Here is a 26,139-nt window from a genome sequence, read left to right as displayed (position 1 = left end):
AATAAATAAAAATAAATAAATTAAATAAAATAAATTAAAAATTAAAAAATATATTGTCATGTGCCCACATGTGGACTTGTTTTATTTCTCCTACTCTGAAATTTGTAAAATGTTTTATTCTGAATTTTTCAAATCTGAAAAACTCCATGGTTTAATTTCTCTCCTACTCTCTGTCTTATCTTACTTTGGATCTATTAATAGCTCTATATTGGAGCTTCTCATTCTAGCTTCATTATCTCTTAATGTCTCTTCCATATTTTTCATCCGTTACCTCACTGTGCTCCATTCCAGATAATTTCATTAGAACTAACTTCCAATTTACTCTTTCCTCTTCATCTGTGTCTCAACTATTATTTAAACTCTCTCTATTTAAAAATGTATTAACTTTATATTTTTAGAATTTCTATTCCATTATCCCTCATAATTAATTATTCTGATCTTCAAGTCTCTATTTTTAATTCTTTAACAAGAAATTACTGAAAGCAGGTAATGAAAACATCCCTTTAAGACCATTTTAGAATTTGTAATTGCCAGAGCTCCATAATAGTTCCGTGATATTTCTTGGCTTAGGGTTCTTACTTTGGGGAAATAGCACAAACTCAGACTATAACTAGGTAAGCATTCCAATTCAGGATTCCAATTTCTTGTTTTAAAGTTTTTATTTTGGAATATTCGATGAAGGATCTTTTCCGCTCAGTCTCATATACCTGGCATAATGTAAAGGAGACATTTTGAAATCTTGCAAATCTCCAAATTGAGTGTCTGACAGGTAGTTTTCTTCATGAAATACAGTGAAGAGATTGACCTCTTCTCTTTTCACTTCCATTATCAGCAGGAGGAGATGTGTTTTTTAAGGGGGACATTGTTCACAAAATAAACAAAGCTTTTTAGTTTTTGCTGTGTTTTTAAATCATTTATGAGACTCCCTACATGCGTAGGGTAGAATAAAGATTAACAAAACTGTACTTAAATGCAGATGCTTGGGAGAATCACTTATTAGGGCTACACACCAGCCCTATACCAATCATGTTTTGAACGTGTGCTCCAAGAAACTTATAAACCACTTGACTTAATGAGCTATTTAGGCCCATTATGAAATACCTGAAAATTTAAATATTAAATCTATTAACATCAAAGCTTTATAGTATTTGGCATCAGGATTTTTCTGAGTGTGAGTATCTATGGATTGGTATTATTTGAAAACTTATTTCCAAATGCAAATGGAATACACAGATTAATACAATCTGAGAAAATAAACCATAAAAGTAGATACTATTTATTAAGCATCTCCTGTATCAGCCACTGCGTTAGGTTTATTACCTACATTATTTCTAATTTTACAAATGCCCTTTCAGTCAGGTGGTAGTATCATAATTTTATAGATGAGGAAACTGAGCCTTAGAAAGGCTAATTGATTGTCAAAAATGGCAAGATTAGGCTGGGTGCAGTGGCTCACACCTGTAATCCCAGCACTTTGGGAGGCCGAGGTGGGTGGATCATGAGGTCAGGAGTTTGAGGCCAACCTGGCCATGATGGTGAAACCCCAATTCTACTAAAAATACCAGGTGCGGTGGTGGCGCCTGTAATCCTGGCTATGTGGGAGGCTGGAGTCGCTTGAACCCAGGAGGCGAAGATTGCAGTAAGCCGAGATTGCGCCACTGCACTGTAGCCTGGGGAACAGAGCAAGACTCAAAAAAAAAATAGGCAAAACTAATTTACCCAAAATAAACTGGTAATATTTCCCTTTTTCAAACTTGGTTGATTAAAAACCTCCAAAGCACTTTAAAATAGGAGGGAAAGAAATAGACTTATGATCTAAAAATATGCAAAATACCAAGAGCTTATGTTTTAGCTATGGTTTGGGTCAGGCAACCTCCCTAGGTGTTTTGTAACCCTCAACCACACTTTCCTTTAGGTACTAGGATGCTATCTAGCCGGAACCTAACACAACTAATAATAATTTTTTAAACAACATTGTAGCCTTTAATCTGATTTAAGGTTGTTTTTTCAGTTCTTCCTTGAGGTTGCTAATAATTAAGAACCCTACCTAGTGATGCATAACCCTACTGAGCTCATGAGCAGGCAAGGTAGCTATAGGAATTTAAAGTTGACCTTTCTTTCAACCAAGTTGACAGAGACAACCTCTTTGCATTAATATATGAAATGAACACATGTATATATTAATACCAAAAGTCATCACTATCAAGATAGATAGCCTATTTTTAAAAATGATCAAAAATTAAGATATTCATAGAACAAATATTTATTAAGCACCTACTCAGCACCAGGGACAATTCTAGGTACAAAGAGTGCTAACAAGACAGACCAGGTTCCTGCCCTCTTGGAGCTTACATTCTAGTGAAAGTAGACAGTCAATAAATACTCATGTAAATTAACAAATACACTAGATAAGTTCAGATCATTTTAAGAGCTACAAAGAATATAAAGCAAGGTAATTATATAGTCACTAGGAGTGTGTCATGGGAGAGACTAGTTGAAATAGGCCAGAAAGACCTGACAGGTCACATTTGAGCAGTGATCTGAATGGCAAGAAGCCAGCCATAAAGAATCTTAGGAAAAGAGAATTCTAAGGAGAGAGAGAAAAGTTCACATAAAGGCTGTAATATGAGAAGGAACTCAATATGTTAGAGAAGACCACAAATTGAGTATGACTGAAGCACAGTAAATAACAGAGAGGGTAATAGGAGATAAAGTTGGAGAGGTAGAAAGAACGTGCACCCTGATTTTCTTAAGGTAGTCCTGAACAATGCCTGTTGTCCTGGTGTAAATAATAGCACCTCCTTTCACTCTCAAAGTATGCTTTTTGGACAATAAATTATACAATCTTTCTGTGGAGAGATATGGAGGAGCCAAATTATTTGGATATAGATAGCAGATGAATAAAAACTTTAGAAACTAGATAGCAAGCGGATTTCTTCTTCTTCCATTGGTCCTTCCTATTTTCATCTGAGTTGGAGGCACTTGTTTTTATTTTACATTTGTCTGGTGCGTGCAGTAGGATAAATGAGATACAGATATGTAAATAAGACCCGGTTTTCCACAGAGAACATCCAGGGCAGAGGTTTTGGGGTTTAGATCTGTGTAAGACTAGGGGTCTCTAGTCGTACACTGTGACTGGAGCAGCCCAGGATACTTACGCCAAAACAAGTAATTAACACTAAAAAAGAAGAGGAGGAAGAAAAAGAAGAAGGAGGCAAAGGGAGACAGCCTCTTGTTTTATGCCATACAATAACCATTATTCATTTCTATTACTCCATGTTTAATCTTCATGTAAGAGAGGTTCTATAGCTTGATTGGAGTCATACAGGTAGTGAGAATTAAGGCTGGGATTTAAATCTAACTCTGTCTCACCCTTTCCCTCAGGTTATCCTGCCCACCTCAGGCTTTCCAGTGGTATTCCCTTACTACTTAATCTCTGAACATAACATGCTCTTTCACATCTCTTTGTATCTATCATTCCTGCCTGGCAGTCCCTATTCATCCACTGCAAAGGTTGCTTCTCATGTGAAGCTTCTCTCAATTCTCACAAATATGTTTGATTGTCTTCTCTGTCCTTCCATAATAGCCACATGAATCTCTGCTGCAATGTTTTATTCATTCATCATCCATTCATTCATCTATTCAACTGTTAAATACTGGACATATAAAAGCCTACAGGACAGACATAGTACTCATCCTCAGAGGAGCTTATGACTAGGGAGGATTAATTAGCAAAGTAACCAATATCTTTAAGAAATTTCTTTATTAAATCTCTTTTGACTCATTTGTTCATTCATTTGGCCATTCGACACGTGCGTACTATGCTGACAGAGGCCTGATAAACTATTGACACGTTTTGGAAAATGCAAATTTACTCATGTTTTAAGTCTGGGAGCATGAAGTGGGAGAAGTAAGAGATGAAACTGAAGAGAAAGGCATAAACAAGATCATGGTGACCCCTATGGGTCTTACAAAAGAACTGGGACTTTCTCTTCAGGCATCAGTAAGGCATTGAATGCCTGAAATGGTCAGATATTTATTCTAGTAAAATTACTATGGAGGCAATGTCAAGACTAAATTTGAAGGGTACAGGCTACAAACAGGAAGACTACTTAGTTTTTGCAAAAAAAAAAAAAAGTTTCTGAAGTGAGGTGGAATAAATGAAATGGAGAGCAGAAGAGGAATTCATGGTTAGAAATTAGAATTTCTGATTAATTAGAACTAGGGGAAGAAATGGAGCAACATAGGCTGACTCATAAATTTCAGACTTTGGATTTCAAACTCATGACGCTTTGCTGAATTACTGAGACAGAGATGAGGTCCTGCCCATTGTATCCTCTATTGCCTTATGCTTCTCTGCAAGATGAGTAAGCTCATTTCTTCTGACACCTACTTGGTGTTTTTGTTGATTGACTTTGGGTAAAAGTGGCAACTGAAGAGAATATTGGATTTGGAATCAGGAGATGAGGCTTTGGAACAAGATCTGCCACAGATATTTTCTACACACTTAAGAGAAAGCTTGTGACTTCCCTAGACCTGTTTCTCATCTGGAAAAGGAAAGAGTTTATCTAAGCTAGGATATTTTGGTTCCCTCTCAGTTCAGTGATTCTAGGATTCTGCTTGGCAGCAGTTGCTTAGTGGTTGAATGCAGTTCTCAAAAGCCAAACATGCGTTTTGTACAAGCAACCTAACTTTGGCAGCAAGGAAGCCATTTACTGGGATTTGACTTCACATTTTCTTTGTACTTCTCATGCATCTGGTAATTTCCATTGACTTCAAGTTTCGAAGCTTGTCCTGACACCCATTCTATTCTCCTGCAAGTCATAACTGACCCGTAGGTTCTTGGTAAATCCTATCCTATGTCTTTCTTTGATCCCCCCCACCCTGGTCTTTATATTTCTATCAGAAAGTCAGCAGAGTTCAGTTAACAGATAACTTTTTCTCTACCCCTGAGAATGATTATATATGGGCCAAAATACAGCACTTTTAGCCCTATCATCACGTGAAACACTCCTTCCTGACCCACTGTGTTCTTTCACAAAAGCTAAGCTCCTTTCTGCACCATGGTTCCAGAAGTGTCTGCCCCCTAATATTTTAAACTGTGCTTTCTCAGATGAGTCACCAATTTAACTCTTGCCTTCATCTTTCTTATTCAGATTTTAGCTAATATTCCAGCTGAAAATTCTTTGAGCGTATTCAAGTTAATCCTTTCAAAAAAGCAATCAAATACAGTCCATAGAATTTTACAAGTAGTTTAATAAAGGTGTCCATACACCCTGGGATCCTTGCCAGTCACTGGCTCCAGCTGACTACTCAGGGATTTTCCTTTGTTTGTTTCTCTTCTGCCCATTCATTTTCCATGCTGTAATCTTTGGGTTGGATGTGGAAAAGAGCCTTGCCACTTATGGAAGACTTCGCTATTTCATGAAAACTAAGCTAGCAAACTTTGTTTTTTGAGATAGGGTCTCACTCTGTCCCCCAGCCTGGAGTGTAGTGCTGTGATCACGTCTCACTGCAGCCTCCACCTCCTGGGCTCAAGCAATCCTCCTTCCTCAGCCTCCCAAGTAGCTGGAACTACAGGCACACACCACCATGCCCAGCTAATCTTTCCTTCTTGCTTTCTTACCCTTCTTTCCTTCCTTCCTCTCTTTTCTTTTCTCTTCTTTTCTTTGTATTTTTTGTAGAGACAAGGTTTCACCATGTTACCCAGGCTGGTCTCAAGCTTCTGGACTCAAGCAATCCACCTGCCCTGCCTCCCAAAGTGCTGGGATTACAGGCATGAGCCACCATGCCCAGCCTATTAAACTTTTTGTAGGAGATGGCCAAGAGCTGAACCTCTTCCTTCTGGATTGCAGGTACTGGGAAGGTAGAAATGCAGGCTGGTTGCTGGTCACCTCCCAACCCGGGAGGGAAGCAGAGGAGGAATTCAGATTCCTAAAGTCAGGAGAAAATAAGAATAAAAGGTCATCCATCATTAGCTTAAAATACAAGGGACTACCTACCTCTGAATAATTTGAAGGTTAAATCATTGAAGACAGTCCATAAAATAATTGAAATAACACAATAGTGGGAGTTAGGAAACCTGGTTGTTTTTCTAAGTGTAGTTCGACCTTTGTCACTCTAGACTACTTACTCTCTTTGGACCTCAACCTTCTCAACCTTATATAGGGAAAATTAAGTAGATTTCACAAATATCTTTTTTTTTTTTTTTTGAGATGGCCCAGGCTTCACAAATATCTTTTTTTTTTTTTTTTTTGAGATGGCCCAGGCTGTCGCCCAGGCTGGAGTGCAGTGGCACGATTTCTGCTCACTGCAACCTCCGCCTCCTGGGTTCAAGCGATTCTCCTGCCTCAGACTCCCGAGTAGCTGGAATTAGAGGCATGCGCCACCATGCCTGGCTAATTTTTTGTATTTTTAGTAGAGACGGGGTTTCACCATGTTGGCCAGGCTGGTCTCGAACTCCTGACCTTGTGATCTGCCTGCCTCGGCCTCCCAAAGTGCTGGGATTATAGGCATGAGCCACCGCACCCGGCCCAATTTCACAAATATCTTTACAAGTTCTCATATGTTACATATGTTACATATGTACATATGTACATACTCATATGTACATACTCATATGTTACATATGTAAATATCTTTACAAGTTCTCATATATAAGTTAATATGATAACCTATAAGAGATCTCTATTTAACATTCACTTGTTACCATAGAAACTTGTAAATTATAGGAATGTGCTTATCATTCCATATTATAACTTAAAAATAAATTTTTTTGCATATTATTTGTCCCTCTCATTGGGTCATTGGTTTGTATAGGAAATAAGCCATTTCATTTTCATCTCCATATCCTGATACTTAACATGGTTTCTGCATATAGTCCACACTATTTATTCATTTGTAAGGAGCAAGAGAGGAAAACAATTGTCTTCATTTTTTGCAGTAACTAGTTGTAATTATAGAGTGTGTTTAATTTTGCATCTCTGCTTTCTCCACTTAGCGTATCATAAGTAATTTGCCATGTTTCAACATTGCATTCACAATTTTATGTTCCACTCAGTTAATGTGCCATGATTTACTATCCATTTCCCTAGTGGGAAATGGTTATAGTGCTAGAGTTTCTACTATTATTAAAATGAAAATGCAATAAATATGTGTCTGTATGTAACTTTTTCCTCTTGGGTTATTTCTTTAAGATACCTTCCCCTGGAATCAAAAGTTTATATTTAATTATTTATTTCTAGTGTTTTCTGGTGGGTTATATTAACATGCAGTTTTGCTGTATTTGATTATTTGTAGGTGTAAACTTGGCCATTGATATTTAATATTTTGTTCATATTCTATTGATGTTCATTGCTCAGCCTGCCAGCATAATCCTCTTCCCATTTATTTTTAAGCAATGTTAATACTTAAAAGACACGTATGTTGAATATATAGTCCCATGTTGTTATTTTTACTTTTTCTGTTTTTTTAGATTCCCTAAACTGTGAATCTTTATGTAGTTATATCTATCAGTCTTATCTTTTATAGTTTCTGTCTTTGCTTTTATTTAGAGAGTTCATCTTGACCTTAATAATCAGGTTAAACATACTTCTATCAGTTTACTATTTGTGTTTACTCTGGTATGAATTTTCTATTCATACTCTTTAATCATTTCTGTCTTCTGTCTCTGATGGTTTCCTTAATAACTGGTATTTGCTTTAGATACAAATACAGTCATGCATCACTTAATGACAGAAACGTGTTCTGAGAAATGTATCATTGTGCAAACATCATAGAGTGTCCTTACACATACCTAGATGGCATAGCCTACTACACACCTGCCTATAGGCTACAAGCCTGTACAGCAGGTTACTGTACTGAGTACTGTAGGCAATTGTAACACAATAGTATTTGTATATTTAAATATATCTAAACATGGAAAATGTACAGTAAAAATATATTATACTTTTATGGGACCACCATCATATATATAGTCCATTGTTGAGTGAACCGTCAATCTGAGGCACATGACATTATATACACATACATAGCTATTAACCTTTTGTCTATATTTTCAGTTTCTGATAGTTTTCTTTGATAGTTTTTGTATTGAACTTTTGATTCCAAATGTTAATGATTTTTTAAAAGATGGCATATGGTATGGTTCTTACTTTTTTTATTGAACTGCTATCAAGAGGTGATTATGTCACTTATAAATTATATTTCCTCTATTTCCCCCTTGTTCTGAAAAGCTTCCTTGATCATATATTAAGTGAGTCTGTATAGCTGGATCTATTTCTAGACTCTCCATTCTGTTATGCTGATCTATATGTCTATTTTTGTGCCCATAAATTCTGCATGTATTTGAGGAGACCTCAAATGTCCTCTCTTGAGTCTTTGTTTCTCCAGGCTGAACATTCCCTGTTCTTTCAATGGCTACCCTTCTATTTAGCATCCAAGTCCTCTCCCATCCGCCCTGGGGAGCAGGGGCAGGCAACTGTGAGATAACTGACCAAGCCTCAGGGGACCCCAGAGTTCCCTCACTTGGGGAAAAAAATGTTACATAAAGGCAGCACCCAGGTGAAAAAGGGAGACTGACGAGCTCTTATGTGGAAATAACGGTTTTTGTCACAGAAAAGTACTTTTTTGTTTCTCATCTCTAATCTGACAGAATAGTTTACAATGGCTAAGGGTCTGTCAGGGTTCAAATCCCAACTCTACCATTTTCTTGTTGTGTAACCTTCTCTGTAAGCCTCATTCACCTCAACTGTAATATGACTATATAATGGTATCTACTTCATAAAACGGTTGTAAAGAAAAAGTGAGGTAATCCATGAACACATAGTGAGCACTTGATCATATAAGCTGTTGTTATTACTGCTAAAATATTGGTCATATAGATTTATTTTGTTTAATATTTTGAGGTAGTTATTAATATACACAATTTAATGTTGAATGAACAGGATAAGAAAAACTCAGTAAATTTCCCTTCCCAGCTAGTAGATGTGCTTCAGCAAGTATCTCACCTTGTTTGTCTAATGAGAAGGCCCGGGTCTTTGCTGTAGACAACACAACTCCACTGTATGATGGAAGGCACTGATAACTGGCTCTTTGGATTCTGCCATGGTTACTAGGTGAAGCTCTACATTCTTAGACAAAGGTAAATGTGAGGTTCAAACATAGGATTGTTTTGAGGTTTTCTTTTGGTTTCAACATGGAGGGACATTAGGTTAAAGGGGAGACACAATATGGTTTCATCCTTATTTGCAGATTAGCTGATGTGGAAACATGTCCCTTCAAACTGAGTATCACTTCACATAACTACTCCAAGTGAAAGTGACACAGGCCCAGAAGCATTTGTCATCCCCACAGGGTGCCAGAGGAAGCGGCACTTCCTCTCCTTCAGCACATGCTACCTGTGCTCTCAGAAGGCCCATGGCTGGGAGGGAGGCAGGTGGAGGAGGCCATACAACTTGCCAAGTCAAACACACCGGAAGGTGGAGGAGGCCATACAACTTGCCAAGTCAAACACACCGGAAGGTCTAATTTTAGTCCCCCTAGCCTTGGCATTGTCTCTTTCAGCAAAGATATTTTTCATGCACTACAATAAAGTGCTTTGTTCCAGCCTTGCTGGATACTTCACAAAGGCCCAGCAAGGACAGCATAAGCCTAAATCAGAGCTGGAAACACATCAAACACAGGGACCTCACAGAAGAGGGTCAGCATTCCTCTCGTAACCTTTGGTAAATACGTTCTTTCCATCCAGCTCCCAAAACCCTAAGAAGGAACACTTGGTTGTGCTTCTCCTTCTACGCAACTCCTCTTCCTCCAGCTTCTTTTTTGTGAATCTTCTGTTGGCTCCTCATCAACAAGTGTGTTTTCTCCTTCATGCCAGGGATTTGAAAACCTACTCCCTCCTTTTGTCCCTGCCTAACAAAGCCCCCTTCTCTCTTTCTTTCTTTTTTTTTATTTTTATTTTTGAGACGGAGTCTCGCTCTGTCGCCCAAGCTGGAGTGCAGTGGTGCAATCTTGGCTCACTGCAAGCTCCACCTCCCGGGTTCATGCCATTCTCCTGCCTCAGCCTCCTGAGTAGCTGGGACTACAGGTGCCCGCCACCACGCCCGGCTAATTTTTTGTGTTTTTAGTAGGGACGGGGTTTCACTGTGTTATCCAGGATGGTGTCGATCTCCTGACCTCGTGATCCGCCCGCCTCGGCCTCCCAAAGTGCTGGGATTACAGGCGTGAGCCACCGCGCCTGGCCACAAAGCCCACTTCTTTCTATATAGTCTAGGTCTTGTTTTCTTTTCTGACATTGCCTGGAAAGTGCACTAGATTAAGAGTGAGAAACAATTTTACAATTTGCAAACTGGCTCCAGGGTTTGTTCTTACAATGACCTGGCAAATTCGTTGAGGCAGAAACTTTCACAGAACTTGTATAGATGAGAAAACTGAAGTGCAAAGAGGACACAGACTTTTGCAAAGGTCACACAGGAAAACACTGGCAAAGCTGAAACTGAAACCTAGCTCTGGTGCTTTAGGAAAGGTGTGGTCCAATGAACTTATCAAAGCACCGAAAACCCACACAGGCATTTGGGAGGGCCTTGGGATGAAAGAATCCTGGAAAAGGACCTCCTGTGGTGCTTTCAATTAGAGCCACTCCCTTTACAAACAATGAATTAACAGCAATCTTTTAGGATTCACAGGTAGATCAAAGACCTTTAGTTCTTAGGCTCATTCTATTTAGCTCTGGGTGATGAATATGGAGGAGAAGCTCAGGAGAACCCTGAGGTGACATCTCAGCACCTTGGAGAAGTTGTGATCGGGAGACACAGTGCTGGGAGTCAGAGTCCCTGACCATCAGAATCTGCTATGTCACCAAACCTCTCTGAGGCTCAGTTTTGTCTTCTGTAAGATTGATGCTAACAATGCCAAGGTTTATGTAAGATGTGAGATAGGAGAGAGCTTTGTAAATGCTAAAGCACTATCCACTGTTCATTACAATGACTCATATTCAAATTCAAAAAATAGAAAATTCAGAGCTTCCATAGATCACCACTTCTGGGTGCATATGGTTGGGTCTAGAGTTGTCCAGTGAAGTCCGGAAAGGAATCTACCCAAAGGACAAAGTAAAGATCCGAGAAGCCTTGGGGAACATTAACATCTCTGGTCAACCTTATCTGCTGCCTTTCCAGGAAATAAGGAAATGATTTCTCTGAAGGTAAAACCCACCATTCTGGGACCTCAACCTGAAACTGTTGACCACAAAACAAGCTAATATCCTCAGGAAGTTTTCCAAGCCTCCCAAAGGCCTGTGTGAGTTTTCTGTGCTTTGACAGGTTCATGGGACCACACCTTTCCCTAAAGCATCAGAGCTAGGTTTCAGTCCAAACTCTGCCAGTGTTTTCCCGTGTGACTTTTGCAAAAGTCTGTGTCCTCTTTGAACTTCAGTTTTCTCATCTATACAAGTTCTATGAAAGTTTCTGCCTCACCTAATTCACCAGTTCATTGTAAGAACAAACCCTGGAGGCAGTTTGCAAATTGTAAAAGTGTTTCTCACTATTAATCTAGTGCATTTTCCAGGCCGTGTCAGGAAAGAAAACGAAACTCAGACTTTATAGAAAGAAGTGAGCTTTGTTAGGATTTTATTAGTTTGGTGAATGAAATACATTTTGTGCATTTATTTGTTTGCTGAAATAAAAACATTTGCACGTTGTTCTGCTTATAAATGTTATATGCTCATTATAAAGAGTTCAGAAAGATATTAAGGAGAGAGTGAAATGCCACCATTATACCACCAGCAGTTATAACCACTGTTAAGATTTTGATATAAATTATGAACTGACCAAACTTCCTGTGCACACAAGCTCAAGCAAGTGTGTGTATAAAGCAAAAGTAAGTGGTGCTACACTTACTGTTTTTTGACCTGCATTTTTGACTTAACAATTTATTGCAATATTATTTCTCCTTTTTTCTTTCATTTTTATTCCTAAAGTGCTGCTTATGTTAATCGTATTCCTCAGATCATGGTTCAATATCAACATTTTTTATATAAAGCCCTTCTTGTGTTTTCTCATATAGTTTTAATTTCCCTTTATTTGCTATGCTCCCATTCCCTTCCTCCATTATATTGTATTTAATATATGTCCTCAGGTAAGGGTTTATCCTTGAAAATATACAGAGTTTATTTGTACATTTGTGTGTTTTCACTTAAATAAATGACATTGAGTCAAAACCCACCCATATCCATCAATGTAGATATACATTATCACTTTTAATGGCTTCATAATTTCCATTCATTGCTCTAAAGAAATTTATTTAGCCAGTTTCCTGTGATGGACCTTTAGGTAGTTTTTAAAAGAGGTTTTTAAAAATGATTTTAAACAATGCTGAAGTAAACACCCTTTGTATATATGTCTTAGCAGGCTTGTGTCATTATTTCCTTGAGATAATTTCGAGAGACCACTTTATAAAATATTCCTTACCCAATCTCTCAAAGAAGCTTTGTTGCTGGTTTCCTAGAAAGAAGCATGTTCTCTCTCTCTTCTTCATGACACTGCTTTTCTCTCCCTAACAGCACTTAGTGCAGTCATCTTTAAGCTTCGTTTCATACGTTCTCTCTTATCGCTCAACTGATAAGCTCTTGCTGTTAATGGGAGGGATTACATAGTAATTAATTAATTCAACAACATTTCCTGGATATCTGTTCAGCAGTGGGCTCTGAACTAGTGCTGAGGTGAAGTGGACAATCACCCACCCTTGAGGAACCCCTATCTGTGAGATGGGAGACATGGATTACAGATACTACTGTGGCAGGTGATGCAGCAACAGCAGTTGTGTAATGTGCAAAAGAAGAAGTAGCTAGACAGTGAAGTCACTGAAAATGAGGTACCTCCTCTACATCTTGAAATATCAGTGGGAGTTCACTAGAGAACCAACGTGTAGCTAATGAGAACTGCCCTCAGAGCAAAAGGAGCAGCAAAAGGAAACACAGAGAGGTTTGGCATGATATTAGGAAGTTGTAGCATAGGTGAGAACATGGGGAGAGAGGAAACTAAAGAGGTGCCAGGAGGGGTGAGGGGAGGGAGGAAGGTGGGAGGCTGGAGGGAAAGTGTAGGCCCAAGTGAGCAGGTCTGGGAAGCCATGCTGACAGTTGGAATTCAGAGTGAGGATAATGAGAGACCACTGAAGGGTTTAAGCAGGGCAGTGACATGATTGGGTTTTGTGTTTTAGAAAGGTCATTCCAGCTATGATAGTATGGAAGATGGAATTCAGGAGGGCAAGACTTTAGATGGAGAAGCAAGTTAGGAAGCTATTGTACTACTCAAAGTGATAGGATAATGGCTTGAACCAAAGTAGTGGCAACAGAGAAAAGTAGATGGAATCAAGAGTTAGAAAGTAGAATCTACCAACTTCTTAACTTGTTGATAGGTTTACATACAGAAACACGAAATAGAGAAGTTCAGAATGATGCCCAGACTCTGCATGGAACCTTGTGAAGATGGCGGGCCACTTACTCAGAGAGGAACAAAGAATAAAAGGATGTTTTAGGGGAAAAAGGAGGACAAATTCATGTTTGCATAGTATGTTGAGTTTGATGTGGTGGTAGAATACAATGGTGGAAATGTCTAGCAGGCAGATGAATACATTATCTAGTATTCCCAAATTTTTCTTTAGGACCTCCCCTAAAGACCTGGAAAGACCTGTCCTAAAGAAAAATTTGGGAATCATATGATAATACTGAGTAAAAGTTTGCTGAATAAATGAATGAATTGACTCATTTTCAGCATCATGTTTCCTTCAACTAGAACATTTTACTTCTATAAAGCCACCTTCATACGAGAATTTCAAAGTTGTTTTTAAGACTAACCAACATGAATTAAAGTATCTTTTTAGAATTACTGTAGAGATAACAACTTAGGAACATGGTGAGTGCAAATGGCTCTCAGAGAGGAAAGAGCACCAGCCTAAGAGTCAGAAGATGAGTGAGTTGGAACTTGTCTACTATTGGTGGACACTGGTACATGCCACTCACCCCCTCCACCAAATATTCAAGTTCTCTGAATGCAAAGACAGGGGTTGCATTCCTGATGATCAATGCCTAACCCTGTGACAGGGAATGTGCAGGTGAAGCGGGACACTCCAGGTCTGCCCTTCTCGCTCGGCAGCTCCCTGCTGTTCTCAGATAAGGGCCACAGTCCCTCCCCACTGGGACTTGGCAGCACAACCTAGAACACAATCTGTTGGACAGAAGGCTGTGATTATTAATGAAAGCATTTCCTCTGTTACCTCACAGAACTAAGTGAGGTTCTAACACTGCCAAAGATGGCCCATTTCCTTTCATAGAAACCAATTCTCAGAAACACATAGGATGGTCAGAGACAGTACACATAGGGAAGTAAAAATAAGGCGCAGAAAAGTGGGTGGCTGCTTGAAACACTCCCAGATGAAAGGTTACCAGCTATTAATCAGCTCACACTTCTGTTCAGTGGGTGAGCAAGAAATTGGATGGAAACTTCACTCAATGGTTGATGCTTAGTTGGGGCTGTGAGGTCCTCAGATGACTTTCCTCAGTCAGGTTGGATATGATGCACTTTTATGTAAAGGAAGGAGAGTCAACAAGGCCACAGTAAAATTCCCTATGTTTCACAATTTGTGTACTTCTGTTTACATGTGCCAGGCTCGGTGCCATGTATTGAGGTTAGGATGACTCCTGCTGTCTAGGCCTGAATCTTGAACAGTCCCCCTCTCCATCATTTGGAGCAGCCCAGTTGGCTGGGTCCTGTGATGAGGATAATAATAGTTACTGTTTTTGGACACCTGCCTCATGGAAGGCACTGTTGGAAAAATGTCAGCATTATCTCATTTATCCTCACAACAACCCTTTGAGCAAATAACATTATTTTATTTGAAAAATGGGGAGATTGGGGTTCCAGTGGGCTAAGTAACTTATCAAAATTTACACACCTTGTATTAAGCAGGAGCATCATTTGACCCTAAGACTGACTCCAGCACACACTTTTTTCCCCTACTACGCTAAGTCCAGTTGAAAATAAAAGAGACATCAGAACCTGACAAAAAGAAGGAAACCCACAAAAAGGGATACAAGGGAAACTGAGTCTGAGTAGAAACTTTTCCAAAGTCATAGAATAGCACCTGGGTATCAAGTATGGCTTGGGTCTAAGTCATGTTTCCCGGGCACTCAGGAAATGTTCTTTGTGCCTTGGAAAGGAGGCAGATGGCAGTTGCATCTGACCCCCAAGGGCTGATTATGCCATTTTGACCCTTTGCAGATCAGAGCCCCTGGACATCTGGCCCCCAAGTTTCTAAGTGGGTTTTAGCTTGAGACCACCTAGTGAAAGCCAAAGACCAATGTCCGCTGCCAGCACCCAGCCCAGAGTCAGGGATATACCATTTGGCCAAGGCTCCAGAGCCACTTCAGGCTCTCAGCACCTGCCCTGTAAAAAGACAGCTCAGGTGGAAACTTCACTGGGAGCAGCTGGGGCAGGCCTAAGGAGGGAGTCCACTTGTCACACCCTACTCACATGAGAAGACATGATTCTGAAGGGCTTAGGACCTTCAGCCTGTCTCAGTACCCAAGGATCACAGGCCTGGGCACTGCAGCAGGCATGAGTCTTATCATTGAGACTTGGTAGCTAGGGCACGGCTAGGCTCTGTTACTAACTCGCTATGTTTTCTGGCATAAGTCCCCTAGCCTCCTTGGGCCTCCTCTAGAAAACAAAGGGGTTGGATCAGATGATTGATCCCTGGGGCCCACTTCTGCTTTCACCTTCAGGTGTTTACTATACTTTGGCAAACAGAACTCTTGTTACTCGCCCTAACATTGCCACTGCCACTGCTGTCAAAATATTTTCCCTCACTTATTATAGATTAAAAAAATACGTTTGCTTTATCTTGAGTCCCCAGGGATGCAGTCTGTGGCCCCCTCCTGTTTCATGCTTATGGGGTGAAACCTCAACTATAATTCCAGGAGATTCAGGTTTTGAGGTAATGTCATCAGAGGATGCTGTAAGAAGGGATTTCTCTTCTTTCCAGAGGCTGCTTTTGTCCCTAGACACATCATGAAATGCCAGCTTGTGGTCCACACCCTGCCTGCCCGCTGGGAAATGCTGCTGGGGGCTTGTGAGTACTTGGCTTCTGGAGGACGAAGAAGAGGGGAACAGAAAGAGGCATAGTGTCAGATATTTGCCTTCATTATAAAAAAAAAAAGCCATACAATATGCTGGGCAATTTTAAGGCATGGTTTTCAAGGCTGTTTTTAACAGTCTCTGGAAACCAGCAATCCGGTGTCAGTTGTTTATAGGATCCAAGGGGGTGGTGCTGGGGGTTGTTTCAACATCCTTGCACAGAGAGAAACATGGGTAGTTGCTTACAAGCTTTGAGTGTTAGACACAGGGACAGCATGCTGTGGGGATGGGGAGTGGGGAACACCCATCCAGGTGGGGGGATGGGCTTCTCATCCCAGCTCTGCCATCAGCTGCCCATGTGATCTGGGAAAATTCATCACCTTCCTGAGCCTCAAACTCTCCAACCTAAAACCAAAGGGCTTAAAGCAGAGGAGCCCACAGGCAAATCTTTTCAAGCTTTGGTCTTCCCTTGTGTGATCTTGGAATTCTTTTTTTTTTTTTTTTTTTTTTTTTTGAGGCAGAGTTTCACTCTTGTCACCCAGGCTGGAGTACAATGGTGCGATCTTGGCTCACTGCAACCTTCTCCACCTCCCTGGTTCAAGCAATTCTCCTGTCTCAGCCTCCCGAGTAGCTGGGATTACAGGTGCCCACCACCACACCTGGCTAATTTTTATATTTTCAGTAGAGACAGGGTTTCACCATGTTGGCCAGGCTGGTCTCAAACTCCTGACCTCAGGTGATCTGCCCACCTCAGCCTCCCAAAGCGCTGGGATTACAGGCATAAGCCACTGCACCCGGCCAATTTTGGAATTCTTAATGCTAGTCCCCAGTACAAGGATCTTGAAAGCACATCAGGAATGCCAGATGGGGTTAGTGAGGAATCAGGGAGACCTTGGGTTATGTCTGTGCTGTTTTGGGGTGTGCTTCTTAGATCATGTACTTCGATTTTTATTTATGCTTTCCAGCAGCGTTTCCCAAGTTGACTCATGATCATATTCCCCTGAGTTGCTTTTTAAATGTACAGATTTCCCTACAAGGGATCAACCCACTAAGCTGTATTTTTAAGGAAGAACCAAGGGTGATTCTTGTATTCAGACAAGTTTAGGAAAGACTGCTTAAGAGGTTTCACCTGGGGACCGGTGACAGGTGAAGGTGCCTGATTTGGTCAGTATTTGTCTGTTTGTCTATCCTCTGTGTTATGTAGCTCTCTGCTATGAGTATTCATTTCATCGTGCTTCATATTCCAAGACTTGTAAATGTCTCCTGCATCCAGGTCTGAGCCCTTTAAGATTGGTACCATGTTTTCTGTTTATATCCCACCTTACCTAGCACAGAGCTTTTCTCCTGGAAGATTCTTACAAACATCTGCCAAACTTAGTTGTGCAGAGAGTTTTCTGCCTGATTCCATCAAGTTAATTATGCCATGGGTCATTAATGACCCCAAACCACAATATCAAATACAAGGAAAAGAGAGGAGTAGTAACAGTTGGCAGAGAAGTATCATGGAGAAAACAGGATTGGAATGGAGTCTTGCAGCAGGAGTAAGGTTTAGATAGATGGAGGGAAAAAGCACAAGGGGCATTCCAGGCAGAAGTCTAAGCATGAGAAGGCCAGTCTCTACAAAGGCAATTGTTTCAGGATATGAGTGAAGAGCCTAGGGCTCAAAGAAAAGATTTATTCAAGACTGACCTAAGTAATCTGTCACTGACCAGCCCATTGCAGCCTCTTTCCATACTTGTATTACATGCAGGTCTCCAACCTGAGCCCCTAAAGCCCTTTCTTCCTTTGCTCTCGGCCCTATTTCCAAGGTTGTTTTCCCACTGCTGTGTTTATCCTGCTATGTATTTGCACATGTGGTGGGACTGCTCCATTTCAGCCACTCAGTTTTTATTTAAATGAATCTTGCTAAGATTCAGCTAGGCTGATGGCTAGATTACCTGGGAGGAGCTGGATATGCAGTTCTGTGTGCCTCTTCATACTCAGCAGACCTGGTACGTCCTGGAAGACTGGATTTAGATACAGTAGGTAAGAGACAGGCTGAGGGCAACACACACACACACACACACACACACACACACACACACACATATTTTGTTTCAATCCTCTTTAATACCCAAAGGGCTTATGGAAAAAAGATGCTCATGGGTGCTTCTTGGCTCCCTTGTAGGCCCTTTCCGCATCCACGATGTTCTCCTGGCCCTCTTCTAGGAGCATTCTTAAATCCTCTGCCTGTTCTGCTCTGGAACCTGCTATCAAGACGGAGTAGGAAATGGATGAGAGATGAGCAAAACTCAAGACAGGAAGACCAGTTGGGAGGTAGTTGCAGTATCTTTGAGATGATCCTGCAGGTGAGAGAAGACGATGGCCTCTATTAGGAAAGCAGTGGGGTGCGAGAGAACTGCATGCATTCTTTACTAAGCCCTTACTAGCTGGTTTAGCTAGGGTAAATTACTTAATCTCTCTGGCCTTCAAAGTTCTCATCAGTAAAAAGGAAACAATCGTAATCTCTTTTTTACAGTTTTTAAAAATACTGTTTTTAATGCTGTAAAAAAGGGGTCAATAGTTTATATGGGTCAATGTTGTTGCACAAAAGCCTTTTGTAAATTAGTGTACAAAAGTGCCATCTTCTCTGGACATCATTTGCCATTAAGTGAAGCTGTGCTTTCCTCCACAAGGGCTCTATCATTTGAAGTTCTCTTGTCCATCAAAGCCCTTCCACCAGTCCTGTTTTGTGCCTAGCACTGAACTTCTCTGTATGACAACACAAGCAGTGAGAAATTCTTTTGGTTTGGGGATGGGCTGGCTTTAATATTATAGCTTGAAACCCCAGCTTAAAAGTAATACTCTCCAGTTTCTGTCCCCTCCCTTCTTCGGTAATAAACACTTAAATGCTGATGGGTTCTCAGGTCAAGAATCCACAGAGCCTGCATGTGTTGAGACAAGCCAATAGGAAGTCTGACTCATATTTTCATATTTACAAAACCTATGTGGGAAATCAGTGAATGGTAGAGTTGGAAAGGCCTTAAAGATCATCTGGTCCAACTCCTCATTTTTTAAATGGGGAAATGGAGTAACTAGGAAGGAAAGGATCTTGGCCGAGATCACAGAGTAAGTTAGAGACAGAGCCAGCCTGCTTCCCCCTCATATGGTTTAGCGGAATCTCTTTATCGGGAATGTGATAAAATGTACTGTTTGTACTCTTTCTGTTATGCTGGTCCCATAATGAAAGATACTGCTTGGCCCATATCACTGCAGCCCAGAGCAAAAGGACTATAGATGGAGAGTATTAATCTAACTACACTTTCATTCATTTATCACACATTACTAAACACCACCTTTATGTCAGTTACTGAAGATACTGAGATAAAAGACATGGGTCCCACCTGCAAGGTATTCAATTTTAATGATGAAGACAATCTCCAGGAGGGCTGAATATTTTCCATGCAGTTAAATGAAATATTTCTCCCATCTGCCCAGTGCATTTTATATTTATACTTGTGAATGCATTGACTCTCCTCATATATAGATTATGAGACATTTTCTCAGAAAAAAAAAACATACCAAATATCTCAGACCCCTTATTTATTCATGTCCTCAAGAAATATTATTTGAGCACCTAATAGGAGTTACCAAGAGGCAAAAATAAATAAATAATAGTCCTCTCTCTCAAGAAACCATAATAACAATCCAGTAGAGAAATACATAATGATCATGGAAGCTTTTACAAGGAAAGGGAGATACCTAAGAGAATGGGTGCCTAAGTTTGCCATGGAGAGTCCACGAAGGTTTCATGGAGGAGGTGGTGTGTAAATTGAGACTATTTAAAGAAGGGGAAGAAGTCTGTTGAGCAGAAAACGGGGGGAAGTCATTCTAGGAGAAGAGAACAGCATATGCAGAGCCATGGAAGTGTGGAAGCATGCAATCCTGGAATCTATAATAGTTTATAATCACTGACACATGAGAAAAGACAGATTGGCAGAAAATGAGGATATAAGTAGGCAGGACCTGAGCCACGCTAAGGAGATGAGGTTGCATCATGGATACTAAGGAGAAGTACAGAGGCTTTTAGAGAGTAGATCAATGAGGTTTGTATTCTGGAAATTCACTCAGGCAGCTGTGCAGAAGGAGAGTGGTTGGAGTCAGGTAGCCCAGTGGGGAGGCCAATCTTTAATCAAGGCAAGATCTGATGAGGCCTATGAGGGCAGTGGCAATGCCATTCTGAGCCAGGCCAGAACCTGACTTTCTGTGTGATTCAACCATTGCCCAACACACCTGAGTGATGGTGCAGACCCATACAAGAAGCATGAAGTTATGCACTTGAGTCTCCAAACTGTGATTCACAGTCCTGACAATATTTCCTGTGTGTGTAAGAGACCACCCTCTCCAAAGTCAACTGGAACAGTTTAAGACATCACAAGTGACCCATGGAGAAGCCAAGCTTCCTTGCCTAACAAAGAAGCTGATACGTTGTTGAACTTCTAAAGGCACTTGGGGGAGGTGGTTTTTAATACAAAGTCACTTCTGAGCTTGTGGTTTGGTAAATTTAAGTCTTTTCCAAACAAGGCAGCCAGGCTGGCAAAGTGATCCTTTTTCATCCCCTCTAGGCACTGATTCAGTTCTCTGAAGCCTCCCTGCTTTCGCTCTTCCTGTTCCTTCTCCTGAAATGTCTTTCATCCACCAGTCTATGATTGGACATTGGAGTCCTATAGATCCAGGTTCAAATTCTAGCTCTGCCATGCATTAATTGTATGCTCTTATACAAGTTACCATAAGCGTTCTGAGCCCCAGGGAGCTCCCCTAATCCTGATTGCTCAGTGATTGCTGAGCAGGAGATGAAATTTGTGGGGTGTTCCATTAAGTGCCTTCTCCATCGCCAGCACTCAATATTAAATAGCTATTTTTCTTAGGTGAGATTCTAGTTTAAGAATGAAGGTTTGTAATTCTCTACCAAAAAACCAAAGTAAAGTACTGAAAGGTTTCACAATAATACATCTTTTGATTTTCAGGATAACCATGAATTAGAGTTTTCTTACTCATATTAATTAAACCTGACACCTGAGTACCCACTTGATTTCCACACCCAGCTGTGGAATTCCACAGTAACTTATAATTAACAGACAGTTGCTTATAAGAGATTTGGAACTTGAATTCAGAGCAAAAATAAGTAGAGAAGCCCCATGACAAAGGGAAGAGTTGCTGATACTGGGCCCTTTTCTCATGCTGAAGAGTTTGGAGGGTAAATGGCCATCTTAATGGTATCATCTGACTGCATTTTGTGCTGCCGAGATTGTGCTGAGTGGAAATTTCCCTGGAAGTAGCAAGAGTGGCTTAGTTTCATTACAGTGAAAGAATTGGCCAATGTTGGGGCAGGTTACTAACAATGGGTGTGGAATCTGTTTTAGGAGAAGTTAAAAAAATCATGACAATAAAGTATGTGATGAGATTACCTCTTCCAGGCTATTGCAAGTGTAGACATGCCTGCAGCCTGAAAGAGAGTTTGTCTCAAGCACAGTGAAGGACTAGGTTCACTTGGTTAATTCTTCAACATCTTTTAACTGAATTTGAAAGATCTTCTGGCACTTTCCAGATTCTGGAAATTTTCCAATTTTCAAGTTTAACTTGACTTTTTAAATCAATCTGGGGTTAATTTATGTGTTAATTCTTTTATTATTATTATTAGCAATAGTCTTATTATTATTTATTATAAAGCAACTTTAAAGGGAAAATTTTAAAATTATCTTTAATTTTCCTGCACAGTTATTTTAATTTTGGAATTTTTTTTGGCCTTTGTTTACCTACTTACTTGTTAATCAGCCATCACAATGAATCTGAAAGAGCTTCATTATTATGTCTGCTTTATTAATGAATAAGTTGAAGATAATGCAGTTAATTAACGTTGCCCTAAGTAACACATGTAGTAATTGGCCAAATCAGGAAGAAAAATCAGGAATTATCTCAAGCCTGCTCTGTCTCCCTACTCCCTGCTGTGATGTTGGCCACACAACCTGGTGCTTAATGGATATAGGTAACATTATCTTATGCACTATTACTTTAACTCAAAATCAGAAATAATAGCAGTCTGGAATAATATCAACAAAAACTCCCCAACCAATCCCTAGAAGAAAACCATTAAGATTTTGTCAACTCTGAAGACAATGTTGTACGAACTTTCTAATTATGAGAGGAGAAATAGAGAATTAGTGTGACTAATAGAAATAGCTGTTTTTATTGGGGAAAAAAGCTCCAACTTGAACCAGACCAACTGAGACTCCTTAATATTGCTGATTGGATATTCCAAGCCACTTACTGATCATTGAGTTATAAAGTCTTCTCATTGTTCTTGTCAGTAATCCCACTGAGTATCCCATTAAACTAAATGTAGAGTTAAACACCTGGGAGGCAAGTGTTAATAAAGTGTAATTTGTAGAAGGAAAAGAAAAACAACTTCTATATGCTTACTATGAATAGCATAAAAAGGGATGGTTGCCTTCCATTTGGGAGTCAACACCATATGAAAGATGACACAATGAGGTAAAGAGTGAATGCTACAGCCCTTGGAACTGTCAGAAGAGTCTATTTCACTCATATATTTTTCTAGAATACCAAGTAGAAGAAGGCAGACTTGGGAAGATATGCATCAGCCACACTGGAGGGAGTTCCGACCATGGGACTGCTCAGAACTCTAGCTTGGCTCCTAACCAAGTTTGAAATGATCACAGCAACAGCGCTAATTGAATTAATTTGCTTTTCTTCAGGCAGGATGGGGAAGCAGAATAGCAAACTGGCCCCTGAAGTGATGGAGGACCTGGTGAAGAGCACAGAGTTTAATGAGCATGAACTCAAGCAGTGGTACAAAGGATTTCTAAAGGACTGTCCAAGTGGGAGGCTAAACCTCGAGGAATTTCAGCAGCTCTATGTGAAGGTAAGTTGTTTTTCAACCTTATTTTTATTCCTTAGGCCAGAAACTATGGCCTTCATGAAATGTACCCTCACATGGAATTATAACTCTAAGTAGCTAGTTTGTTTCAACTCTGGCTGTTTTCCATCCAGAAAGAAAAATTAACATTTAAAAATGCAAATGTATATATGTTGTTCCCAAAATAAGCAATTTCTGAAGAAAAAGAGTAATTGTTAAAGCACTGAATAGAGCTCAAGGAATGACAGCATCTGGTGAAAGAACCATAAAAAGCTCAGAGAAGAGTGTTTGCTGATAATTATTGACAGTTTGCTAATTACAGCATTATTTGGCCTGTTAAAGGTATATGTACTTCTCCCAGTTAAAGAAAAAGTACACAAGAGGGCTTTTTCTCTCTCTCTCTCTTTTTTTTTTTTTTTTTTTTTTTTTTTTTTACCAGAAAAGATACTCCTGTATCCAGATAAGAACCCAGATTCCCACAACAGCACATTTAGAAAAGGGGTGGGGGAGTGTAGCGTATCTCTGGTCAGCAATGTCTACAACATGGACAATAACTCAACACTGTACACTACTCAGAAGCTAAACTTTCCCTGAACATTACACAGAACAGTCCCATAAAAGGTACAATTTCTACTGCAGTAGTATTGTTTTGGCTTGTCTGAGTCTACAAGTTGTATTGGTTCTAGATTGGGCTGATCTAAGACATTCCACTTCGTGTATACTTATGTAATGTTACACAAGTGAAAGAAATACATTTTTAAAACTTTTTCTGATTAAAATACCAAATAGAAAAATATTGCTTTATATCATTTCATTAGCAAATGTTGATTTGAGCAATATTGAATCACCCAGATGTATATATGTGTATGTGAAATGATTGAATAAAATATTAAGCATTATCATTATGTGCTGAAGCTGAACATTTTCCATAACCTGTGATCCAGCAATTCCATTCTTGTACTGTACAAGAAGGGACATGTGTAAGAATACTCATAGCTGCACTATTCACAATGGTAAAACTGGGAGACAACCCAAGTGCCCATCAAAGGAAAAGTGGAAAATAAACAGTGGTATATTTGAACAATATAACATTATATAGCAGTCAAAATACTTGAACTGTAGCAACACTAAGACATTAAAAAAGCAAGTCTCAAAAGATTCTAAAGGAAATACAAATTTTTAAAAATGCGTTTTATAGGATTACCAATAAATGCAATAAAATCATATAAAAAGGAAAGCAGGGAAGTGATGAACCCAAGATTCAAACAAAAAGTTACTTCAAGTGGGGAAGACCAAGGGATGAAATTGGGGGTATGGCCATGTGGTTAGATATATATTGTGTTCAAAGTCATAACTGTTGCAAGTGTTTATTGCATCATTAAAAGCTCACTAATCAACAGAATAAGTAGTGTGCATTTTATACGATCACTGTGACATTTCTAAGAAGATCTGGGTAATCAATTATTAGCATGCCAAGATCTTTTCTATAGAAGTACTGAGAAAGTGCATCTATTACTCAATTGATATCTATTGCTTTTGCAGAGAAGTGGGATAGTATGTATTTCCTAGATAACCATACTACTCTCCCTAGTTTTCAATGTCATGTCTTCTATTTTATCACCTAGGGGCTAGTCCATGCCTTGGAACTATCTCTATTCTCAACCACAAGGAAAGTACAGACAAACAAGGTTTTTCAAAGTCACTTTCATATCACTAAAGGCCATGCAAGCTGTCACCCTATGATTAAGAGAGCACCGTGTGCCACGTTCCTCACTGTTTAAAATGAGAGGGGTATTGCCTTTGAAGAAATAGTTGAAATGCAGGAAATGAGGTATTTTATTTACACACTGGAAGTATGTAGCACTGAAAAAGCACCAGCCTCAAGGTGAGGGGTCATGTAAACATTAAGCATCCCTTGGCGTTTTATGGTACAACTGATATATATGCATCAAAATCATCTCCCACCTCCCCATCTCACTCCTAGAGTGGGTTTTTTATTCCAGGAGGGGAATATATGACTTTCTGAACTTAGGTCTATATTTTTGGCAACCTCTTATTCCAACTCTGCCTGTACTCTTATATCAAATAGAAAGCAGGCAGTCTTTTTCTCCTTCTAGAGTTGTCCAAGGACAGAAAAAAACCGCAGCAGAAATATGCCACGTACACAGAAAAAAGAAAGGCGGATCTGATAAGCTGGAAAAGAGAAGCCTGGAAAAAGATGTGGATTATGTAATAGGCCCAGAAGATGGGCTGATGAGAAAAAGCTTCTTTCAATGCTTCTGGAAAAAAATGCAAATATTCAGCAAGACACAGTCATTATCCTGGTGAATGGGCACATTCAGTGATTCCTTCTATCTTTGGTGCAGAGATTGAGGCATCTTGGGATGCAACTGAGGGAGCAAAGCTGACTGCAGCCTCTGCCCTCCTGTGTGTGCAGTCAACCTGGCACATCCCCTCTTGCTACCAGACCCATTTCCCTTTCCAGGGGGAAGTCAACTCGGTTGCTAAAAAACAAGTTCTGATGAGTGTTTAAGGAGGAGCAGGATAATGGGAGTGGCTCCGCTGCAAGGCCAGGGGCCACAGTCTCCCAACTTTAAAAGCCCTTGCATTCCAAATGTGAAGGAACTCCTTCAGCAGATATATTTTTAAAAGCATTTAAAACTGAGGTTTAGAGAAATGAGGCAATTTGCCCAGCAACACAAACTGAATGTGGAACAGACTTCAAAGACAGGAATGCTGACTCCCACTGCAGCACATAGCTCTGCCTCTCAGCCAAACTCCCAGGGCAGCTCCTCATTAACACCCTCCAGCCCATCCACCATACAGCTGCTGGAGTGAGATTTGTAAAACACAGATCTGAACGTGGTCCCTCCCAGCTAGATGCAGGCTTCACTCTTTAGTCATGAAGACACAGTCACCTCATTTCAATCAATGTTAAGACCCAGCGGCTAGCACAGGGCCTGCCACAGAGCAAGTGTGGGTAAGCATTTCTTGCCTGAATGTAATAAGTGCTGGCTGTACATCTCCTTCTTAGGCAGCCTTGTGATGGAGGCATATAAAAGTGACTATGGGACAGTCCTGCCTGCCCTCCCGAAT

At 40.1% G+C, this 26,139-nt stretch overlaps 1 protein-coding gene across 4 annotated transcripts in view; it reads left to right on the top strand.

Annotated features, from left to right (window-relative positions):
* The window catches only part of VSNL1 (visinin like 1), a 137,560-nt gene that overhangs the window by 50,690 nt on the left and 60,731 nt on the right, over positions 1-26,139 (top strand). For 3 of the 4 annotated variants that reach the window (XM_054677701.2, XM_001135557.8, XM_009442038.5), the window contains one exon: positions 22,883-23,049. In XM_054677701.2, coding sequence (XP_054533676.1) covers positions 22,888-23,049 — 162 coding nt within the window. In that variant the 5' untranslated portion in view covers positions 22,883-22,887. Of the gene's footprint in view, positions 1-16,035; positions 16,123-18,335; positions 18,476-22,882; positions 23,050-26,139 lie in introns of all 4 variants that reach the window. The other variant, XM_024354216.3, reaches the window with a different exon arrangement.

This window comes from Pan troglodytes, chromosome 12, assembly GCF_028858775.2.
Source record: "Pan troglodytes isolate AG18354 chromosome 12, NHGRI_mPanTro3-v2.0_pri, whole genome shotgun sequence".
NCBI lineage: Eukaryota > Metazoa > Chordata > Mammalia > Primates > Hominidae > Pan > Pan troglodytes.
Note: the sequence above shows the minus strand (reverse complement) of the source record. Positions and strands in the feature narration are given on the sequence as shown.